At 41.9% G+C, this 17,350-nt stretch overlaps 1 protein-coding gene across 1 annotated transcript; it reads right to left on the minus strand.

Moving 5' to 3' along the window:
- Positions 1-13,829: 13,829 nt before the first annotated feature.
- Positions 13,830-16,459, minus strand: CITED2 (Cbp/p300 interacting transactivator with Glu/Asp rich carboxy-terminal domain 2). Its single transcript, XM_056563338.1, has 2 exons — positions 16,279-16,459; positions 13,830-15,330 (listed from the first exon to the last, which is right to left on the minus strand). Exon 2 carries the CDS (start codon positions 15,321-15,323, stop codon positions 14,625-14,627), a length of 699 nt encoding a protein of 232 aa, XP_056419313.1. The 5' UTR covers positions 15,324-15,330; positions 16,279-16,459; the 3' UTR covers positions 13,830-14,624.
- Between the last annotated feature and the right edge of the window lie 891 nt (positions 16,460-17,350).

Consider the following 17,350-nt stretch of genomic DNA (forward strand, 5'->3'; position numbering starts at 1 on the left):
ACATTCTCCTGTCTTACACCTAGCGAGCTGCCCGACACTATGCTTTGACGAGACCACAGTAAGTATGATGCATTCTTACACCACCCTGACATTTCTATAGCTACCCTTAACCTTTACTCCTTTAACAAGCAGAAAGCCCACATTTTCTGCTTGCAGGAGACGCACTTTAGAAGTGACTCTTTCCCCACAATCAATAACCGTTACTATCCCACGTGGTTGCACAGCACAAATCCTGAAGCCAAGACAAAGGGGGTATCCTTAGCATTTCATACATCTCTTCCCATCGCCATACTTAATTCCTCCATCGATCCACAGGCTTGTTTTATTTTTGCCAACTGTGAGATAGTGGGACAAACCATAACAATAGCCACGCTCTACACAACCAATCATGATCAGGTGCCCTTCCTCCTCAGGGTGTTGTATCGCCGCCTAGCCTCCTTTGCCTCGGGCCCGATTGTCCTTTGTGGGGATTTCAACTTGCCTCTGGCTCTTCTTCTCGACATGTCCTCAGGCAGAACTTACCTTTCCTACAACAAACTCCGAGCCCTGAGGAGGAAGCTGCATCTGATGCAACTGAGCGACATCTGGCGCGCCCTTTATACCGATCACCGCGACTACACCTTTTTTCCCCACCCCCCACCAGTCATACTCCTTCATTGATTACATCTTTTGCCCACATCATCTCTTACCTGCAATTAAGAAGGCCGACATACAGTGGGGATCAAAAGTTTGGGCACCCCAGGTAAAAATCACCAAAAGGCATCAAATTACAGATTAGACATTCTTATAATATGTCAACAAAAGTTAGATTTTATTTCCATCATTTACACTTTCAAAATAACAGAAAACAAAAAAATGGCATCTGCAAAAGTTGGGGTACCCTGTAGAGTTAATATCTTGTACTGCCCCCTTTGGCAAGTATCACAGCTTGTAAACGCTTTTTGCAGCCAGCCAAGAGTCTTTCAATTCTTGTTTGAGGTATCTTTGCCCATTCTTCCTTAAAAAAGTCTTCCAGTTCTTTGAGATTTCTGGGCTGGCTGTCACGCACTGCTCTTTTAAGGTCTATCCATAGATTTTCAATTATGTTGAGGTCAGGAGATTGTGAAGGCCATGGCAAAACCTTCAGTTTATGCCTCTTGATGTAATCCCCTGTGGATTTTGAGGTGTGTTTAGGATCATTATCCATTTGTAGAAGCCATCCTCTCTTTAACTTCAGCTTTTTCACAGATGGCATCAAGTTAGCATCCAAAATTTGCTGAAATTTTATTGAATCCATTTTTCCTTCTACTCGTGAGATGTTCCCCGTGCCACTGGCTGCAATACAACCCCAAAGCATGATTGATCCAACCCAATACTTAACAGTTGGTCAGAGGTTCTTTTCATTGAATTCTGTTCCCCTTCTTCTCCAAATGTACATTTGCTCATTCAGGCCAAAAAGTTCAATTTTAACCTCATCAGTCCACAAAACTTGTTTCCAAAATGCATCAGGCTTGTCTATATGTTTATTTGCAAAGTTCAAATGCTGATTTTTGTGGTGAGGACATAGAAGAGACAGGAAAAAAGAGAAAACCACACAGGCGCCTAGTGCATTATTTCAGGGTAACAATCAAGTTTAAATACGTGATTATATTGTGCTCACCTTGAGCTCAATAAATATGCACATATCACCCCAATAAATGGGGTACAGAAGAGTGATGGTATCCGGAGGGTGCTGCGAAGCCGTAGGGAGCTGGAAGCCAATGCAGGGCTATCCACAATGCATACAGGAGAATAAATAGAAAAACCCTCTTTAGGCGCTGCTTCTCCCAATGGATACGCCGAGACGTAGAAGAAGTTTATTTGTACAAGTATCTCTTTATAGTGGAATAGTGTACCACAACTCCAGTGTCTGCCAGATCTTTCTGGAGGGATTGTGCAGTCAAACGTGGGTTTTGAATTGTCTTTCTCACAATCCTGCGAGCTGTTCTGTCTGATATTTTTATTGGTCTTCCAGATCTGGCTTTAACTTCCACAGTTCCTGATGACTGCCATTTCTTAATTACATTCCGAACAGAGGATATTGACATCTGAAAACGTTTTGCTATCTTCTTATAGCTTTCTCCAGCTTTGTGAGTGTCAACTATTTTCAGTTTCAGATTTCTAGACAACTGCTTAAAAAAAACCATGGTGCTGATTGTTGGGGACAAGGTCAGATGAGTCTGGCAATTTAAAACCTTTGAGATTGACATCACCTGGTCTTCCCAAATGATGATTGAGAACAATCCATGACACTGGCAGGTCTCAGCTTTGCAAAGGGGGCAGTGCATGCTATAAATTCTGCAGGGTGCCCAAACTTTTGCAGACGCCATTTTTTTGTTTTCTGTTATTTTGAAAGTGTAAATGATGGAAATAAAATCTAACTTTTGTTGACATACTATAAGAATGTCTAATCTGTAATTTGATGCCTTTTGGAGATTTTTTTCATCTTTCCTTGGCTTCTTTATGCACATTAATACACATTTTTACCTGGGGTGCCCACACTTTTGATCCCCATTGTAGGTTATAACACTCTCAGATCATGCCCCCGTTTTTTATGAATGCCAATGCTCTAAAAGAAAAAAGGTCCTCTCTCTTTGTCCCCTCCATTTAAACCCCTTCTGACTCTCTCACACATATGACACCTGATATCTTAAATGCTTTTCACTCATACTACACATCCCTTTATTACCTCCCTTCTCCCCAGCCTACCTCCTCAGCTTCTTCCGCAGCCCCTACTCTACATCAATACATAGTGGACACAATCTTTACCACATTATCTCCGGAAACTGTACAACCCATGGAGGCCCCCTTCACTAAAAAGGAGTTAGACATAGCGATCTCGTCCCTGCCAGGAGGTCAGAGCCCTGGCCTGGACGGTTATACTGCCAAATTCTTTTAAAATCTACGCACAGACCCACTTCTTTCAGCCTTCAACTCTATCTCCTCCTCTGACCCTCCCCCACAGTCCTTTTAGCGAGCTTTCATAGTGGTCATCCCAAAGGAGGGGAAAGACCTTTCCCTTTGTCCTAGTTACTACTCAATTTCTTTGCTTAACCTCGATGTTAAACTGTTTGCCCAGTTGATAGCGAACAGTCTCTCTGACTACATGGAGGCTCTGGTCCACCCTGATCAGGTCAGCTTCATCTGCGGGAGGGAAGCTAAAGACAACACGCTCCGGACGTTTTCTGTTGTCCACTTTGCTTGCAACCGTAAGGTTCCACTTTTTCTCCTCTTCTTCGACGCGGAGAATAGACTGGGGCTTCCACTATGAGAGATCGCATCATGGCACTTTTTTATCCCACCCGCAGGCCCAGATACGTCTCAATGGACATCTTTCCCGACCCTTCGACATTTGTAATGGTACGAGACAGGGGTACCTCCTCTCCCCCCTGCTGTACGTTCTGTGTATGGAACATCTCGTTGACATCCGCCGAAACCCAGACATCAAGGGTTTAGATGCTTCCCCGTATCATTACAAATGTGCCGCCTATGCGGATGATCTCCTATTATACCTCTGATCCCGCCTCACTTCCTTTCCTTGTTTACTTTAAAACGCTTCAGTAGTCCGACAATTACAACACAACCACCTGTTTAAGTGGCAATCCAAATCCTTATCATACCTGGAAATCCAGGTTCCCGCTCATATACCAGACATATACCACATCAACTACCCCCCCCCCCCCCCCATACTCCAAATTATTAAATCGTACTTGGCCAGATGGGAGCGCAGAGACTTCTCGTGGCTGGGAAGGATTAAAGTACTCAAGATGAATGTGCTCCCACGCCTACTATACCTTTTCTCCACTATTCCAGTGCATTTACCTTGCTCCTTTTTCCGAGACCTCACTGCGCTCCTATCTGGCTTTGTCTGGTCCCACAAACATCCGAGACTGGCAAGACATGTTTTATTCTGTAGGAAACTGGAAGGTGGCCTTGCCCTGGAAGACTCTCTCTCCTATCATTTAGCATCAGTGCTCACACGGGTGCTTGATAGTTTCCTTCATTGCTCGACAAAACAATGGGTGCATTTTTAGTCATCTCTCACAGGTCTGGATCCGAGAGCCCTGCTCTGGCTACCGACACAGGATCTTCCTAGATTCTGTCTGTCATCTCTCCCCCCGATACTGTCTTCCATCGCCCTGACACGTGACTCCTACCTTAAACGGTCTGCTCTCCTCCTTCTGCCATGGGATGGGTTTTTTTTTTTTGGGAAGGGTAGAGGGGCTGGTTGGTAGGTGACTACTGTTTGTAAGGGGTGGTGCTGTGTCCGACCAAGATGATATAGTATAGGGGAATGTAGAAATTATAAGATGGGAATTCTGAATGGGAGGAAAAGGAAAGGAAATCATAAATATTCCATATCTTATGTTAATTATTTATTTTAATTTACTTGTTTAAAAGAAGGGAAAGAAGAAAAGGATTTTTTTTCTCTCTCCCTTCTCTGGAATGTATGTTGTGGGATTGTGGGCCCTTCCACTTCATTTAACCTCTTAAGGATGCCGGGCCCTGCACCCGGTTCCGGTGTTTAAAACGAGGTAGGTCCCGGCTGCTAATTATAGCCGGGACCCTGGGCTAATAGCGCGCGGCACAGATCATTGTGCCGCATGCTATTAACCCTTCAGACAAAGTTGATCGCCTAGTCTAAAACGAAAGTAAAAGCTTCCCGGCAGCTCAGTCGGGCTGATCGGGACTATCATGGTAAAATCGCGATGTCCCGATCAGCTAGGACGCGAGCGGAGGTCCCCTCACCTGTCTCCGTCACGTAGGATCGGCGTTTGATTGCTCCAAGCCTGAGCTACAGGCTTGAGCAATCGAGCCCCTAGAACGCTGATCCATGCAAAGCTATGGCTTTGCAGTGATCAGTGTAGATGATCAGTGTGTTCAGTGTTATAGTCCCCTTTGGGAGCTATAACACTGCAAAAAAAAAAGTGAAAAAAAAAAAAAGTTAATAAAGGTCATTTAACCCCTTCCCTAATGAAAGTTTGAATCACCCCCCTTTTCTCATAAAAAAAACCTGTGTAAATAAAAATAAACATACGTGGTATTGCCGCGTGCGTAGATGTCCAAACTATAAAAATATATCGTTAATTAAACTGCACGGTCAATGGCGTACGCACAAAAACATTCCAAAGTCCAAAATAGCGTATTTTTGGTCACTTTTTATATAATAAAAAAATTAATAAAAAGCAATCAAAAAGTCTGATCAATGCATAAAAGAAGCGAGCGGATTGGTTGCTATGGGCATCTGAGCAACTTTTCCTCTGGACAGATTTTGATAAATCTCCCCCATTGTGTAAATCAGATGGCACAAATTTCAAGCTCCATGTTATACACCAAGGTTGTGAATACTTTTGCAAGACACTGAAGGAATTTACTACTGTCCAGCATGCCAACTGAATTGTGTGAGGTGTATTTTTTTTTTGTATGTACTATTATGTACTTTTTTTTTTTTTTTGTGTAGCTTGCGCAAAAAAACTGTGGCAAAAATTAGCCTTCTTCATTACAAAAGTCATTGTGAAAACATACATGCCTCTAGTTATGTCCCTTTTTTTGAGGATATAAACCTCTGAATATGAACATGTCAAAATAGTGCTGCGCACACAATTTATTATTATTTTTTTTAACAACACTGCAAAATGTTTGTGGAAAATTTTCTTCAGTCTTTTGAATCAAAAGCAGATTTTTGTTTTTTAACTTAAAGGGGTACTCCACCCCTAGACACCTTATCCCGCCGCTGGGGACCCCCGCAATCTCTCTGCTGCACCCGGCATTTGTTTAGAGCATCGGGTGTTACGCCGGAGGCTTTTGACGTCACAGCCACGCCCCCCAAAATACAAGTCTATGGGAGGGGGCATGATGGCCGTCACGCCCCCTCCCATAGACTTGCATTGAGGGGAGTGTCCATGATGTCATGAGCAGGGTGTGACAGTGACACCAGTCAACCGGCATGGAGCAAAGTTTGCTCCGTGCACCAGATGTCTGGGGTGCTGAAGCCAAATTTGCGGGGGTCTCCAGCGGCGGGAACCCCGCAATCAGACATCTTATCTACTATCCTTTGGATAGGAGTCAAGATGTCAAGGGGCGGAGTATCCCTTTAAGATGAATTGGGAATTTACAGGAAGGCACTTTAGCGCATAAAATAGGTGCACAACTTCCCATTATAGTCTGTCTCAGTTTACTGAATGTTCCACTTCTGGTTTTGGCTTATCAGTACAGACCAAAATATTCAAGTGTAAAGGTGACTTTAAGGGCCGTAGATAATGGCATTCAATTAGGGTATGTTTACACGTGGCAGTTTCCTTGCAGAGTTTTCTGTAACTGAAAATCCATTTGAATAGGGTTGTTTCTGCAGCACGTGCATGTGATTTTGTACAACCCCCATTCAGCTAAATAGAACACATTTCAGCCACAATGTTTGCAATGTAAACCAGTCATGTGCGAACATACAGTTCTACCTAATATATCCCACCAAATTAACATTTCATTTTAAGCTGTGTAAATCATCGTTCACACATTGCACCAAGACTGTGCTGTCATAAAGCACCTAAAAATAATCTATGATCTTCTATGATACAACCAGACATAAAAGTAAGTATGTATCTACAGAGAACTGACTATAACATGAATGGGCAGTTTATATGGCCATTGTCCTTAACCTTTTCCCACATAAAGTTAATTTAAATTTTGATTTACATCCTGAGTTCTTTATCATTGATTTATCATATCCACGAGACAGACGTCCACTGATAATTGCCGGACTATATTAAGGCAATTATTACCCCGAACAGACACCATTAGGAATAACTCTCTATTGATTCTGGAAGCTAAAACTGAACCTTTTCGCATCTGAACTGGCATATAATGATAAAAGTTGTGTTTGACATCAGAAGTGCAATTCCATATATAACGTCTCATTCCCCGATCTCCTCCTTCCCACATATGCTTAGGAAGCAGTGTACTGCTGATTTTATCTCAAGAAAAGGACCTGGCCAAAGTCATTTTTCTTCCTTTGTTATAGAATTTGCAGTGTTTGCATTAAGCTTATACATGTATTAAAGGTTTTATGTTTGATATCGCGCATCAGCTGGATTAACCCCCGCCGTGCTGTTGGAGTTTAAGCTTGTCAATGTTTGAAGAGGATCTGAAAAACTTTGCTAAGCATTCTGGGTATTTCGGAGAGAAAAGGGTAATTGTTTTACAATGCACAATGGGATCATACAATACACTCAAGAAGAGCAAACTATTTCCTGTAAAGTTATGTGGTTTTGCAAACAGATAGTTTTTTGTTGTTCCTTAGAAGACCTCAGTGTTTCTCAATGCCTAGATTTCATTTAAATACCAGCAAGCACTATTACCTGGCAAACAACACACCATGGATTTTAAAGGAACACACTCTATAACACAAAGTGCTTCATATGAAAGCTTCTTGCATCAGATATGTAAACAAGTTTTTGTTAGAGTGTAATTTGGCACAGTACTTAGACATTTGCCCTAGGTCTATACACAGTAATCTGGGACAAATACTATATGTTAGTTTATATCTGCCAACAGTTACTTTTAATTGTTTAAAGGTCCATCAAGTATATGAGAACAGAGCCTTCTAAGCATACTGGTTACAGTGAAATATACCTGGTAAACATAATAACAAACACGAATTTAAATATATCAAAATAGCAATAAAAGCCTCATGTCCAGACACATTAGCACTGGACCATGGAGCAATGTAAGACGGTAGCCTGGTCACATTTTCTTTGACATCATGTGGATGGGCAGTTACATTATGAAATCTACCTAGAGTTGGCACCAGAATGTACAATGGGAAGAAGACAAGTTGGTGGAAGCAGTGCGATGCTCTGGGCAATTTTCTACAAGAAAACTTTGGGTTCTGGGATTTACATATACAGTGACCTCTCAACTTACAATGGCCTCAACATACAATAGTTTCAACATACAATGGTCTTTTCTGGACCATTGTAACTTGAAACCAGACTCAACATACAATACTGCACAGTCCAGATCGGTGAAAACGTGTCACAACTGGAGGAACTGACCAATCAGAATTGGCATTTTACTGGTAAAATCACCTGTATTACTGATGTTCAAGCGCTGAATGGCTGTCTGGTAGCCCCCCCCTACAGTACAGGGAGGAACTACAAGTTCTGTACTACTCCTTACCTGTGCCAGGGTTAGCTGCTCCTTTGGACACCAAGTAAGGGCGGCTCCATTTGGGACACTGTGTACTGTATAGGACCCTGAAGAAGCTCCTGTTCTCTACATAAACCATTGTTTCCCAACCAGGGTGCCTCCAGCTGTTGCAAAACTACAACTCCCAGCATGCCCGGACAGCCAACGGCTGTCCGGGCATGCTGGGAGTTGTAGTTTTGCAACAGCTGGAGGCACCCTGGTTGGGAAACACTGACAGACAGTGATTACAGCTCCCAGCAGCTATTTCTTACTTTTATATGTAAGGATTTGCTTTATCTATATTAGGTATCTACTTATTTTTCTTTAATCCTCACCTTTTCCTATTGATGGATGACATTTTGGTGGCTTCAGAACCAATTACCAGGTTTCCATAGAGTTCTGGTCTCACTATACAATGGTTTCAACATACAATGGTCGTCCTGGAACAGATTAAAATTGTAACTTGAGGGACCACTGTATTCACATATATGACCTACCTACACATTGTTTCTGAAGTACACCTATTCATCGCAGAGCCCACTTTTAGTAGGATATTGCACTCTTCAAAAATTCCTCTAGAGGATTGAAGAATATGACGATTTCACGGAAGGGACTTGAAATTGTCCAGATCTCAATCCAACTCAGAATTTCGACGATTCACAGCTTACAGGACTTTATGTGACTTTGGTGCCAGATTCTAAAAGACACTTAGACACAAGATCTTATACTACCAACCCCTAGATAGGTCAGAGCTATTTTGGTGGCAGAATGTGCACCTACACCTTATTATAGCTTATTAGCTATCTATAGTCTATTTTTTGCTAACTGGAATAGGCAAAAGATTATGAATAGATCTATGACCTTTAACTTCAGTCGTGTTCCCCAAAGTTTTCATTTCACATGCCCATTAAAGACAAAAAGTGTAGTTTAGTAACCCTAACATTCACATCAGTGACAAGAACACATCTTGCCAAAATGTCAGTCAGTAACTCCATTGTCTGGATACCATAAAGACTGCCCTGAAAAAAAGAGCAACCTTTGAAAAGGTAGGGAAGCGTTCCAAGTCTGTACCAAATTTATCAATCTGCTTGAAACCAAATGTCTGTTTTTTTTTCCACAGCAACCAATATCATCTCATGATATCTGAGCTGTGATTGGTTGTTACGGGAAATACCAGAGACAGTTTTGTGTTTCCAGTAGATTGATAAATCTTGGCCACTGTGCGACTTTCCTGTAAAATGTCTGTTATATAAATTATTTTCTTCTTCTGATTGCATGAACCTGAAATAAGGACTAGTTACAGGGGATCAATCTTACAAGAACATTAGAGTTGACAGAAGACAAAAGAGGTCCACAAAAAGGGTAGGGGAAGGAGAAGAATCCTGAAAAGGAAAACCTTAGTATCTGAGGCCAGAAGGAAACAAAGAAGAAGAATTGTGAAATAAACTGGAATAAAAAATACACACAGAGTGTAAAAATAACATTCATAAAATAAAAATAAAGTTAAAATGAACAAATAGAATTGAAGCCAAAAAAAATCTGTTTTTTTACCATCCTTCCATAGAAACCATAAGGGATGGTTGTCATTTATAGCTAGTGCATTCCTGCTGCCCACAACATGTCAGAAGCTTTCACTTTCCATCCAGATGTCAAAACGACAGGTAAAATGGAATTGGTTATCAAAAATATGTTCACTTTGTTTGCCTTAGCTTTTATGCATTCTCCTCAGACCATGTGATGACAAGGAATACACTAAATTCCTCCCCTAGAAAATCCCCAGCTAGATTTAGGCTGCATGCAGCTTAAGTAACTTCCAAAGAAGGGATGTGTCACAATCACAAGTCATAAACAGTGCAAATCTCATCATTAACATATAAGAGATAGGCGAGAGAAGGAACAAAATCCCACACATCTTTCCAGCTAAATTAGCTACTGTACGCGCAGGAACAAAACTAATCTACTGAGCAAGTCAGCTGACGGGAGGGGGTTTTCCGGTTGTATGTATGTAACATTTCATCGTATAGTTAGGCAACTTATTACAATATATTTTCCAATTCCTCATTTCATTGTCTTTACTCGCAGGTCAGTAAACCTTATTTACATTGAGGCTGAAGGCCTGTCCTGGCCATGTTATAGGGGTACTCTACTGGAAAACAATTTTCTTTTAAATCAACTGATACCAGAAAGTTAACAGATTTGCAAATTACTTTTATTTAAAAAAAATCCAAATCCTTCCAATACTTAGCTGCTGTATAATACACAGGAAGTTCTTTTCTTTTTGAATTTCCTTTCTTTCTGACCACATTGCTCTCTGCTGACACCTCTGTCCACATCAGGAACTGTCCAGAGCAAAAGAGGTTTGCTATGGGGATTTTTTCCTACTCTGGACAGTTCCTGACATGGACAGAGGTGTCAGCAGAGAGCACTGTGGTCCGACAGAAAGGAAATTCAAATAGAAAAGAACTTCCTGTGTATTATACAGCAGCTGATAAGTACTGGAAGGATTGGGATTTTTAATAGAAGTCATTTGCAAATCTGTTTAACTTTCTGGCACCAGTTGATTTAAAAGAAAAATATGTTTTCTAGTGGAGTACCCCTTTAAGTGCAAGGGAGCTCTGATACTGGCAACCTTGCAGATGTTTTGGACTACATCCCCCATGATTCTTTTTCAGCATTTTGGCTGTAAGAGCACCATGGGAGATGTAGTCCAGAGCATCTGCAGCATCGAAGGTTACCTATGCCTATACTAGAGAATGGTCAGGAAAGGTTTCCAGCCTCAGGATGTACACAAGAATGAATAATTATATATTTTTCTTTTTTTTTTTTTTTAAAGAACGAACAAGCATGCGATTTTCAATGACAAAGGTCTAATGCTTTGGATACACCACAGATAATTTTAAAGATATGCTTCCCAGAAGCTATGGACCATAGGAACCTGTAAACCAGTGCACCTCCAGCTGTTGCAAAACTACATCTCACAACATGTGGGCATTTTGGGAGTTGTAGTTTTGTAAGAGCTGGACGTGCGCTAGTTAGAAACCACCACTAGACTGAAGAGGACTCCGTTACTTAAATGTTGGAGTTTCCTTGGCTCCGAGTTGAGCAGAAGTCCTTGTCCAGGTGGGCGAATTGTGGGGTCGGGGGGTGTGAGGGCTGTGACCATCACCTATTGTGAACACTGGATCCTCCAGCTATACAATAGAGGTGTTCCCTTTCATTGTGACCTTCTGTTATGAGATGACCACTAAAAAGTGATCTCTACTGAACAGGGAGTAAATAGGTCATTTTTCAACTATATACTATATACGCCCTTTAAGCTGCAAGCTGAGCGCACAGATGAGCTAACCTGAAAAGGTCTCAAGTATCGCCACAACATTGCATCAAAATGTCACCTGTAACTTTGCAACAGTCATAACATTAAAGCCAAGACTCAATATTTCTCTTTTACGTTCTTTTTTGCTGTGGTAGATGCGTTTAGAGTTAAGTTTATGCAGTGGTCAGGAATTTATGAAACAGTTTTTGAAGAAAAAAAAATAAATAAAATTGGATACTTTGGCACAAAGCACCCAAAAGAGCACAACCACCAAATAAAAAATAGCATACAAAACTGGACAGCACTATTAAAAAGTTGCATAATTGTCATACAGGCTAAAGTAGTCACAACACCATACAAAGTGGAGTACTGATGTAAGAAATGTGATCAGCACCATATCACATGCCCTGTACTACGTAATTAAATTTGGTGCAGGTACACAGTTTGTGCCACATGAATTAATGGAATAAAATAAATAAATAAAATAAAAAATAAAAAAAACATTCTACACCACTTCATGAATACACAAATGCACAATGGGGAAGATTTATAGAAACCTGTGCAGAGGAAAAAAGTTTCCCATAGCAACCAGCTAGCTTTCATTTTTAAGAAGACCTCTGAAAAATAGCAATCCAATTGGTTGCTATGGGCAACTGGGCATTTTTTCCTCTGAACAAGTTTTGATAAATTCCCCCCCCCACAGTGCATTGATGGTAACTCCACTAAACACAAGGTAGTCTTTTTACCTTCAGCATAACATAAGTGGTTAACACTTTACTTCATTTCAGCATCATCCAGTATACATATATAGTAGGATCTAGAAAATAGCCTGAAGTCCCAAAACTAGAAGCAGAAAGCAGTGAGAGTCCACCAAGTAAAACATGTTCGTAGCACGGTTTAGGTTCGCGCCATTTTTTGTTCTAACTGGTAACCTGCCAGTGCTGTCTTTAACAGGACTTTGACTACTTATTTGTTTTGCTAGAGGCCTGGTGAAGTTCATATTAGTGAACATTGAACTTAGTCCGGAAGGTTTCCTTAGACCAGTTTATGAAGCAGAGGTCAATGAACTGCATTTGGGACTCCCATCATGCCTATATGCCAGTCATTGGCATTACTGGCTCAGGAGCTTCATAAACTACAAGGCTTTCATTTAAGTTTCTACTCCTGATCAATATATACGTTTACATCAGACACATACTGTTCTTTATACGCAGACCTGTTGTGCATTCCCTTTCACATACTCAGCCAGTAGCTATCAGAAAACAAATCCATCCATCTCCACTTGTACGTGAGGCACATGTTCAGGAGAGCCTTGTACATGGCACCTCCGGGTTGATGACTACTGTAATACATGTAGCGCACAGGCATTTCCTCTGCAGCCATGTCCTGCATAGTGCCATTAACCTGCTGTACATTCTTCACATTCCGAGAAGTTATTAAACATGAAATTCCTATAGCTATAACACGTATAAATGAATACCCGTTTAACAGGTTTTGCACACGTGTCGTGGTAACATTTTAGTAATCTGAATGGAAACACTTTCCACATGAATAGCTTTATTGCAAAGTAGCAAATCATGTCAGTTCCCAGCATTACATAACCTGTAATTACCCCTTATTTGTCAGAACTCATTGACTGTACCTATACATAGCCCGGCTATAGATCACCCTTTATGCTTATTCTTCCTTTAGTTTCACATCTCCAATGCATACCCCCTGGTCTGTATTCACATGAAAAGAAATGGCTGCTTCACTACTTAGGTTCACATGCAGGATTTAGTCCGTTCTTTTATCCAGATCACAGAAAAAGGTGACACTCTTCCATTATACAGTAATTTCTCCATTAGTGTCACTATTGGTCTTTGCTAAAAATACCAAACCAAAATACTACATGTGAACATCGCCTAAGGCTGCAAGTCTTCATATCAAACCCATAAAAACCCTTTAACTTATTCCCAAATTTTCATGGGGAGAATAAAGGCATTGCTTACTCAGGATCGATTAGTCATGTCTGTGCTAGGCAGACAAACCAGTTTCGTCTGCAGGAAGCACATGTAAACAATGCCTCCCTTCAGCTGTACTCTAATATCCGCCCTCAAGGACATAGGATGTATTAGTTAACTAGGGCACAGATTTATACCATAGTTTAACAGTTCGATTAGGGCACAATATTCTTCATGCCAAGAAGTACATACAACATATTCTATATTACTATATATTAGTCTCTCTCCCCCCTCCCAAAATTTTCCTTAAATTTGTTGTAAAGATAATATTTTTAATTTGTAATCAAATATTTAAAAAAGTTACACCAAAGTAGAATAGTGCACGTTGCAGCTCTTTATTGACATTGGCAAATTAAAATAGAATAAATTAACAAGTATTTTTTCAAAAAAAAAGGTTTTATACAAAAATACTGTCAAAATTTCCTAAAAAGCTTTCAACACAGTAGTATTTTCCATGAACTAAAGTAACTATATTAGCACAGTGTCAAACATTTTTTTGGGAAGAAAAAAAAACAACAAAAAAAACAAACACATTTGTGAAATGTTTTACACCGATTACATTCCACCCTTCTTGTCGTATGTACATGGGTGAAACACAAGGAAAAAAATAAAAAATTTATATAATTTTAACAGTAGGACTTCTCCTGATCCAGCAAGGCGTGGCCCATATTTGTTAAAAATTCCAGTTAGAACAAAAAAACAAAAAAAAAGGTGCACAGCAATGCATAGGTTAACTGAAGCAAGATGGCAGCATTAGTGCAGTGATAGGCCTGCTGTCAAGGTTCATGCAACCAACAATTTTCTCTGATGTTGATGCAGTTCAAAGAAACAAAGTGAAATGGACTTCTGTCAAAACGGCATACATGGACGACTTGAGACAAGAGACAAATCTGCTGAAACACCCTATTCGCTGAAATGGTGGCTCAATTAACAAGGCAGATGGGGAGGGGAGTCAGGAATAAAAAGGTGGGAATCAAAGGAGGGGGGGGGGGAGGTAATATATATTCTGTACAGATTAATAGTGGACTCTGGAAGCAAGATTCGATGTCCAAGGAGGAATGTTCAAAGTTTTTTAATAAATTTTTTTTGTATTTTTCATCCCAGGCTTAACAGCTCACTCTGTTGGGCTGCTGTTTGCAAACAAAGTCTGTCATAAAATCAAATTCATTCTGTCCCAGCCATAGCTCTGGTAGTTCTTTAATACGATCCAAACCCATTTCTATCACCAAGGACATTAGAACTTCCTCGTCTATAAAGTCCGTGTCTATAACACTAGGAGGCAGCATTGCTGCAGGGACGTGGCTCACCGACTGAGGCATGCCAGTGCTGTGCTTTGGATTGCAGTCTCTGAAATGCTGGTTTGTCCCATTTATCTGATGATTTGCAGGATGCAAATCTGGCATATAGTGGTTGTGTTGGTAAGGATGATGTGTAAAATATTGGTTGTTCAGCTTCTGGAGTTGCATGCTAGCAGTAAGCGGAGCTCCTTGATTTGTAACATGGGTTCCTATGAACTGTGAATTGTTAAACCTGGCAGCCGATGCCATGCTGCTATTCGGATGCCCACCATTTACATTCCCGGCGACCATGGCGTGTCTGATGCCATTGCTGGAGTTCATATTCCCTGTGCTGTAGTGCATGTGCTCTCCCATCAGGCTGTTAAATGCAAGTTGTTGTTGCTGTTGCTGATGGTGAGGATTCGGAAATTGCCCCATTCCCATCCGATGAGCAGGGTGGTGGTGGTGAAGCCCATTGGTTCCATCTGGAAAACGACCATGATTCATAGCCATGATATGGTCTGCCATTGCACACCTAGAAAGAGAGCAGGTAAATATATAAGAGACTGTCTGGTAAAAACAAAACAACTAGTGACACGCACAATCTAAGGCATCTGATCTCACCGCTTATCTAGGCAACGATGAATTAAAACGCAGAGCAAGTGTCACCATCTGCAGAACTGCTCAGACATCACTCTTCACAGCGTACATTCACATTTGCCTACAAGCTCATCTGAGCTCATTTCCTGCATTGTGCACTCCGCTGCTGCTAGAACATGTATACATTACCACTCAGTCACTGCAAAAAAGCCATTGCCCAACTGTAAAGCCCTTGACACAGGAGTGACAAAGGCATTGGCACACAACACATCTCCGCCACTTTACAAAGGCTCTGGATAATCTCATCGCCAAAGGTTACGCACATAAGCGGGCCATCATGTAAAGTCACCGCCGTCCCCACAGTGAAATGAGCAGAGATACCCCCTTTGCAGCAACCATGACAGATACAGTCTATAAATATTGAACTTCCTATAGCAGGCAACGAGGAGGAAACCAGGCAGTCGGGGGCACACAACAATGCAAACAAAGGTACTACATCATTAGCAAGTCATGCCCATATGCTGAGGGGCTGCAGCCTGATGTGTTCATTTCCAGGGGCCATGACAATCGCCCTAACACTAGTAGATCAGCACGTCTGCCATCATTAGAGCCATGCAGTGCCTGCTGATCCAGACCCCCAGTCCAGCACATTGCCCACTCTGCTAACTTACTGACACAGAATAAACCATCAGCAACCCAACTTTCCTCCTTCACATCATGGCCATGACAGATCAGCCAGGAAGACATCCTAGAGAATAGGTAACCTGACCATTCAAGCAACTTTTCCCCATGCACTGAATTATTTATCAGGGCACTGCCATCTGCCTGCTATCTCCATACAAGACAATGAGCCCAGCTCGTCCGATCGCAGCCCAGCACTTACCCCTTGTGAGTGATCCCGAACTGCGGCTTGGAGAGGATCAGGGGCCAGATCCCAGCATATAGGAGGATCCAGCAGCGATCCCTTTTGTGTGACCCTGGAATGTGATCGTGCTGCAGAGCTGACGCTTCCCTCACTCCTCGGCGAGAGGCATTGGGACTGGCCAACAATGAACTGTGCTTCTTCTTCCCTGGTTGTTAATATAGGATTGCAGAAGGGAGGAGGGTGGAGCGAGGAGGAGGGGGGGAGGGAGCAAAAAAAAAAAAAACAGCCGAGCAGGCGAGCAGCACAAGTAAAACCTGGAGGAAGGAGAAGCAGAGCGGAGCTGGAGCCGATCCAGCCGCCCTGATGCTGCACTGCTCTCCCGGGGACACGTGTGAGCCGCCCGCCTGCCGCTAGGTGTCTTATTCTGCTGCTCTTTGTATGGAGACAACACACTGCAGTCATATAGACAAGGGGCACACAAAGGTGCAAAGCTGCATCACTCATACAGCCAGCAGCTAGAAACTTCTTCATGTAGTGCTGATAAAGGGGGGCTTCTATTGTCCTTGAGGGGGGATACTTTGTTTACAATGTGGCCACAAACCATATTACTGCAGATCATTGTTTACCAACCAGGGTGCCTCCAGCTGTTGCAAAACTACAACGCCCAGACAGCCGAAGGCTGTCTGGTCATGCTGAGAGTTGTAGTTTTGCAACAGCTGCAGGCACCCTGGTTGAGTAACACTGTCGTAGATAGGTATGCTGGGAGTTGTAGTTTTGCAACAGCTGCAGGCACCCTGGTTGATTAACACTGTCGTAGATAGGTATGCTGGGAGTTGTAGTTTTGCAAGAGCTGCAGGCACCCTGGTTGAGTAACACTGTCGTAGATAGGTATGCTGGGAGTTGTAGTTTTGCAAGAGCTGCAGGCACCCTGGTTGAGTAACACAGTTGTAGACAGGTATGCTGTGAGTTGTAGTTTTGCAACAGCTGGAGGCACCCTGGTTGGGAAACGCTTCTGTAGACAAACATCCTGGAAGTTGTAGTTTTGCAACAGCAGAAGGCTACCTAGGTAGGAAACACTGCTGCAGACAGG

Source organism: Hyla sarda, chromosome 3, assembly GCF_029499605.1.
Source record: "Hyla sarda isolate aHylSar1 chromosome 3, aHylSar1.hap1, whole genome shotgun sequence".
Taxonomy (NCBI): domain Eukaryota; kingdom Metazoa; phylum Chordata; class Amphibia; order Anura; family Hylidae; genus Hyla; species Hyla sarda.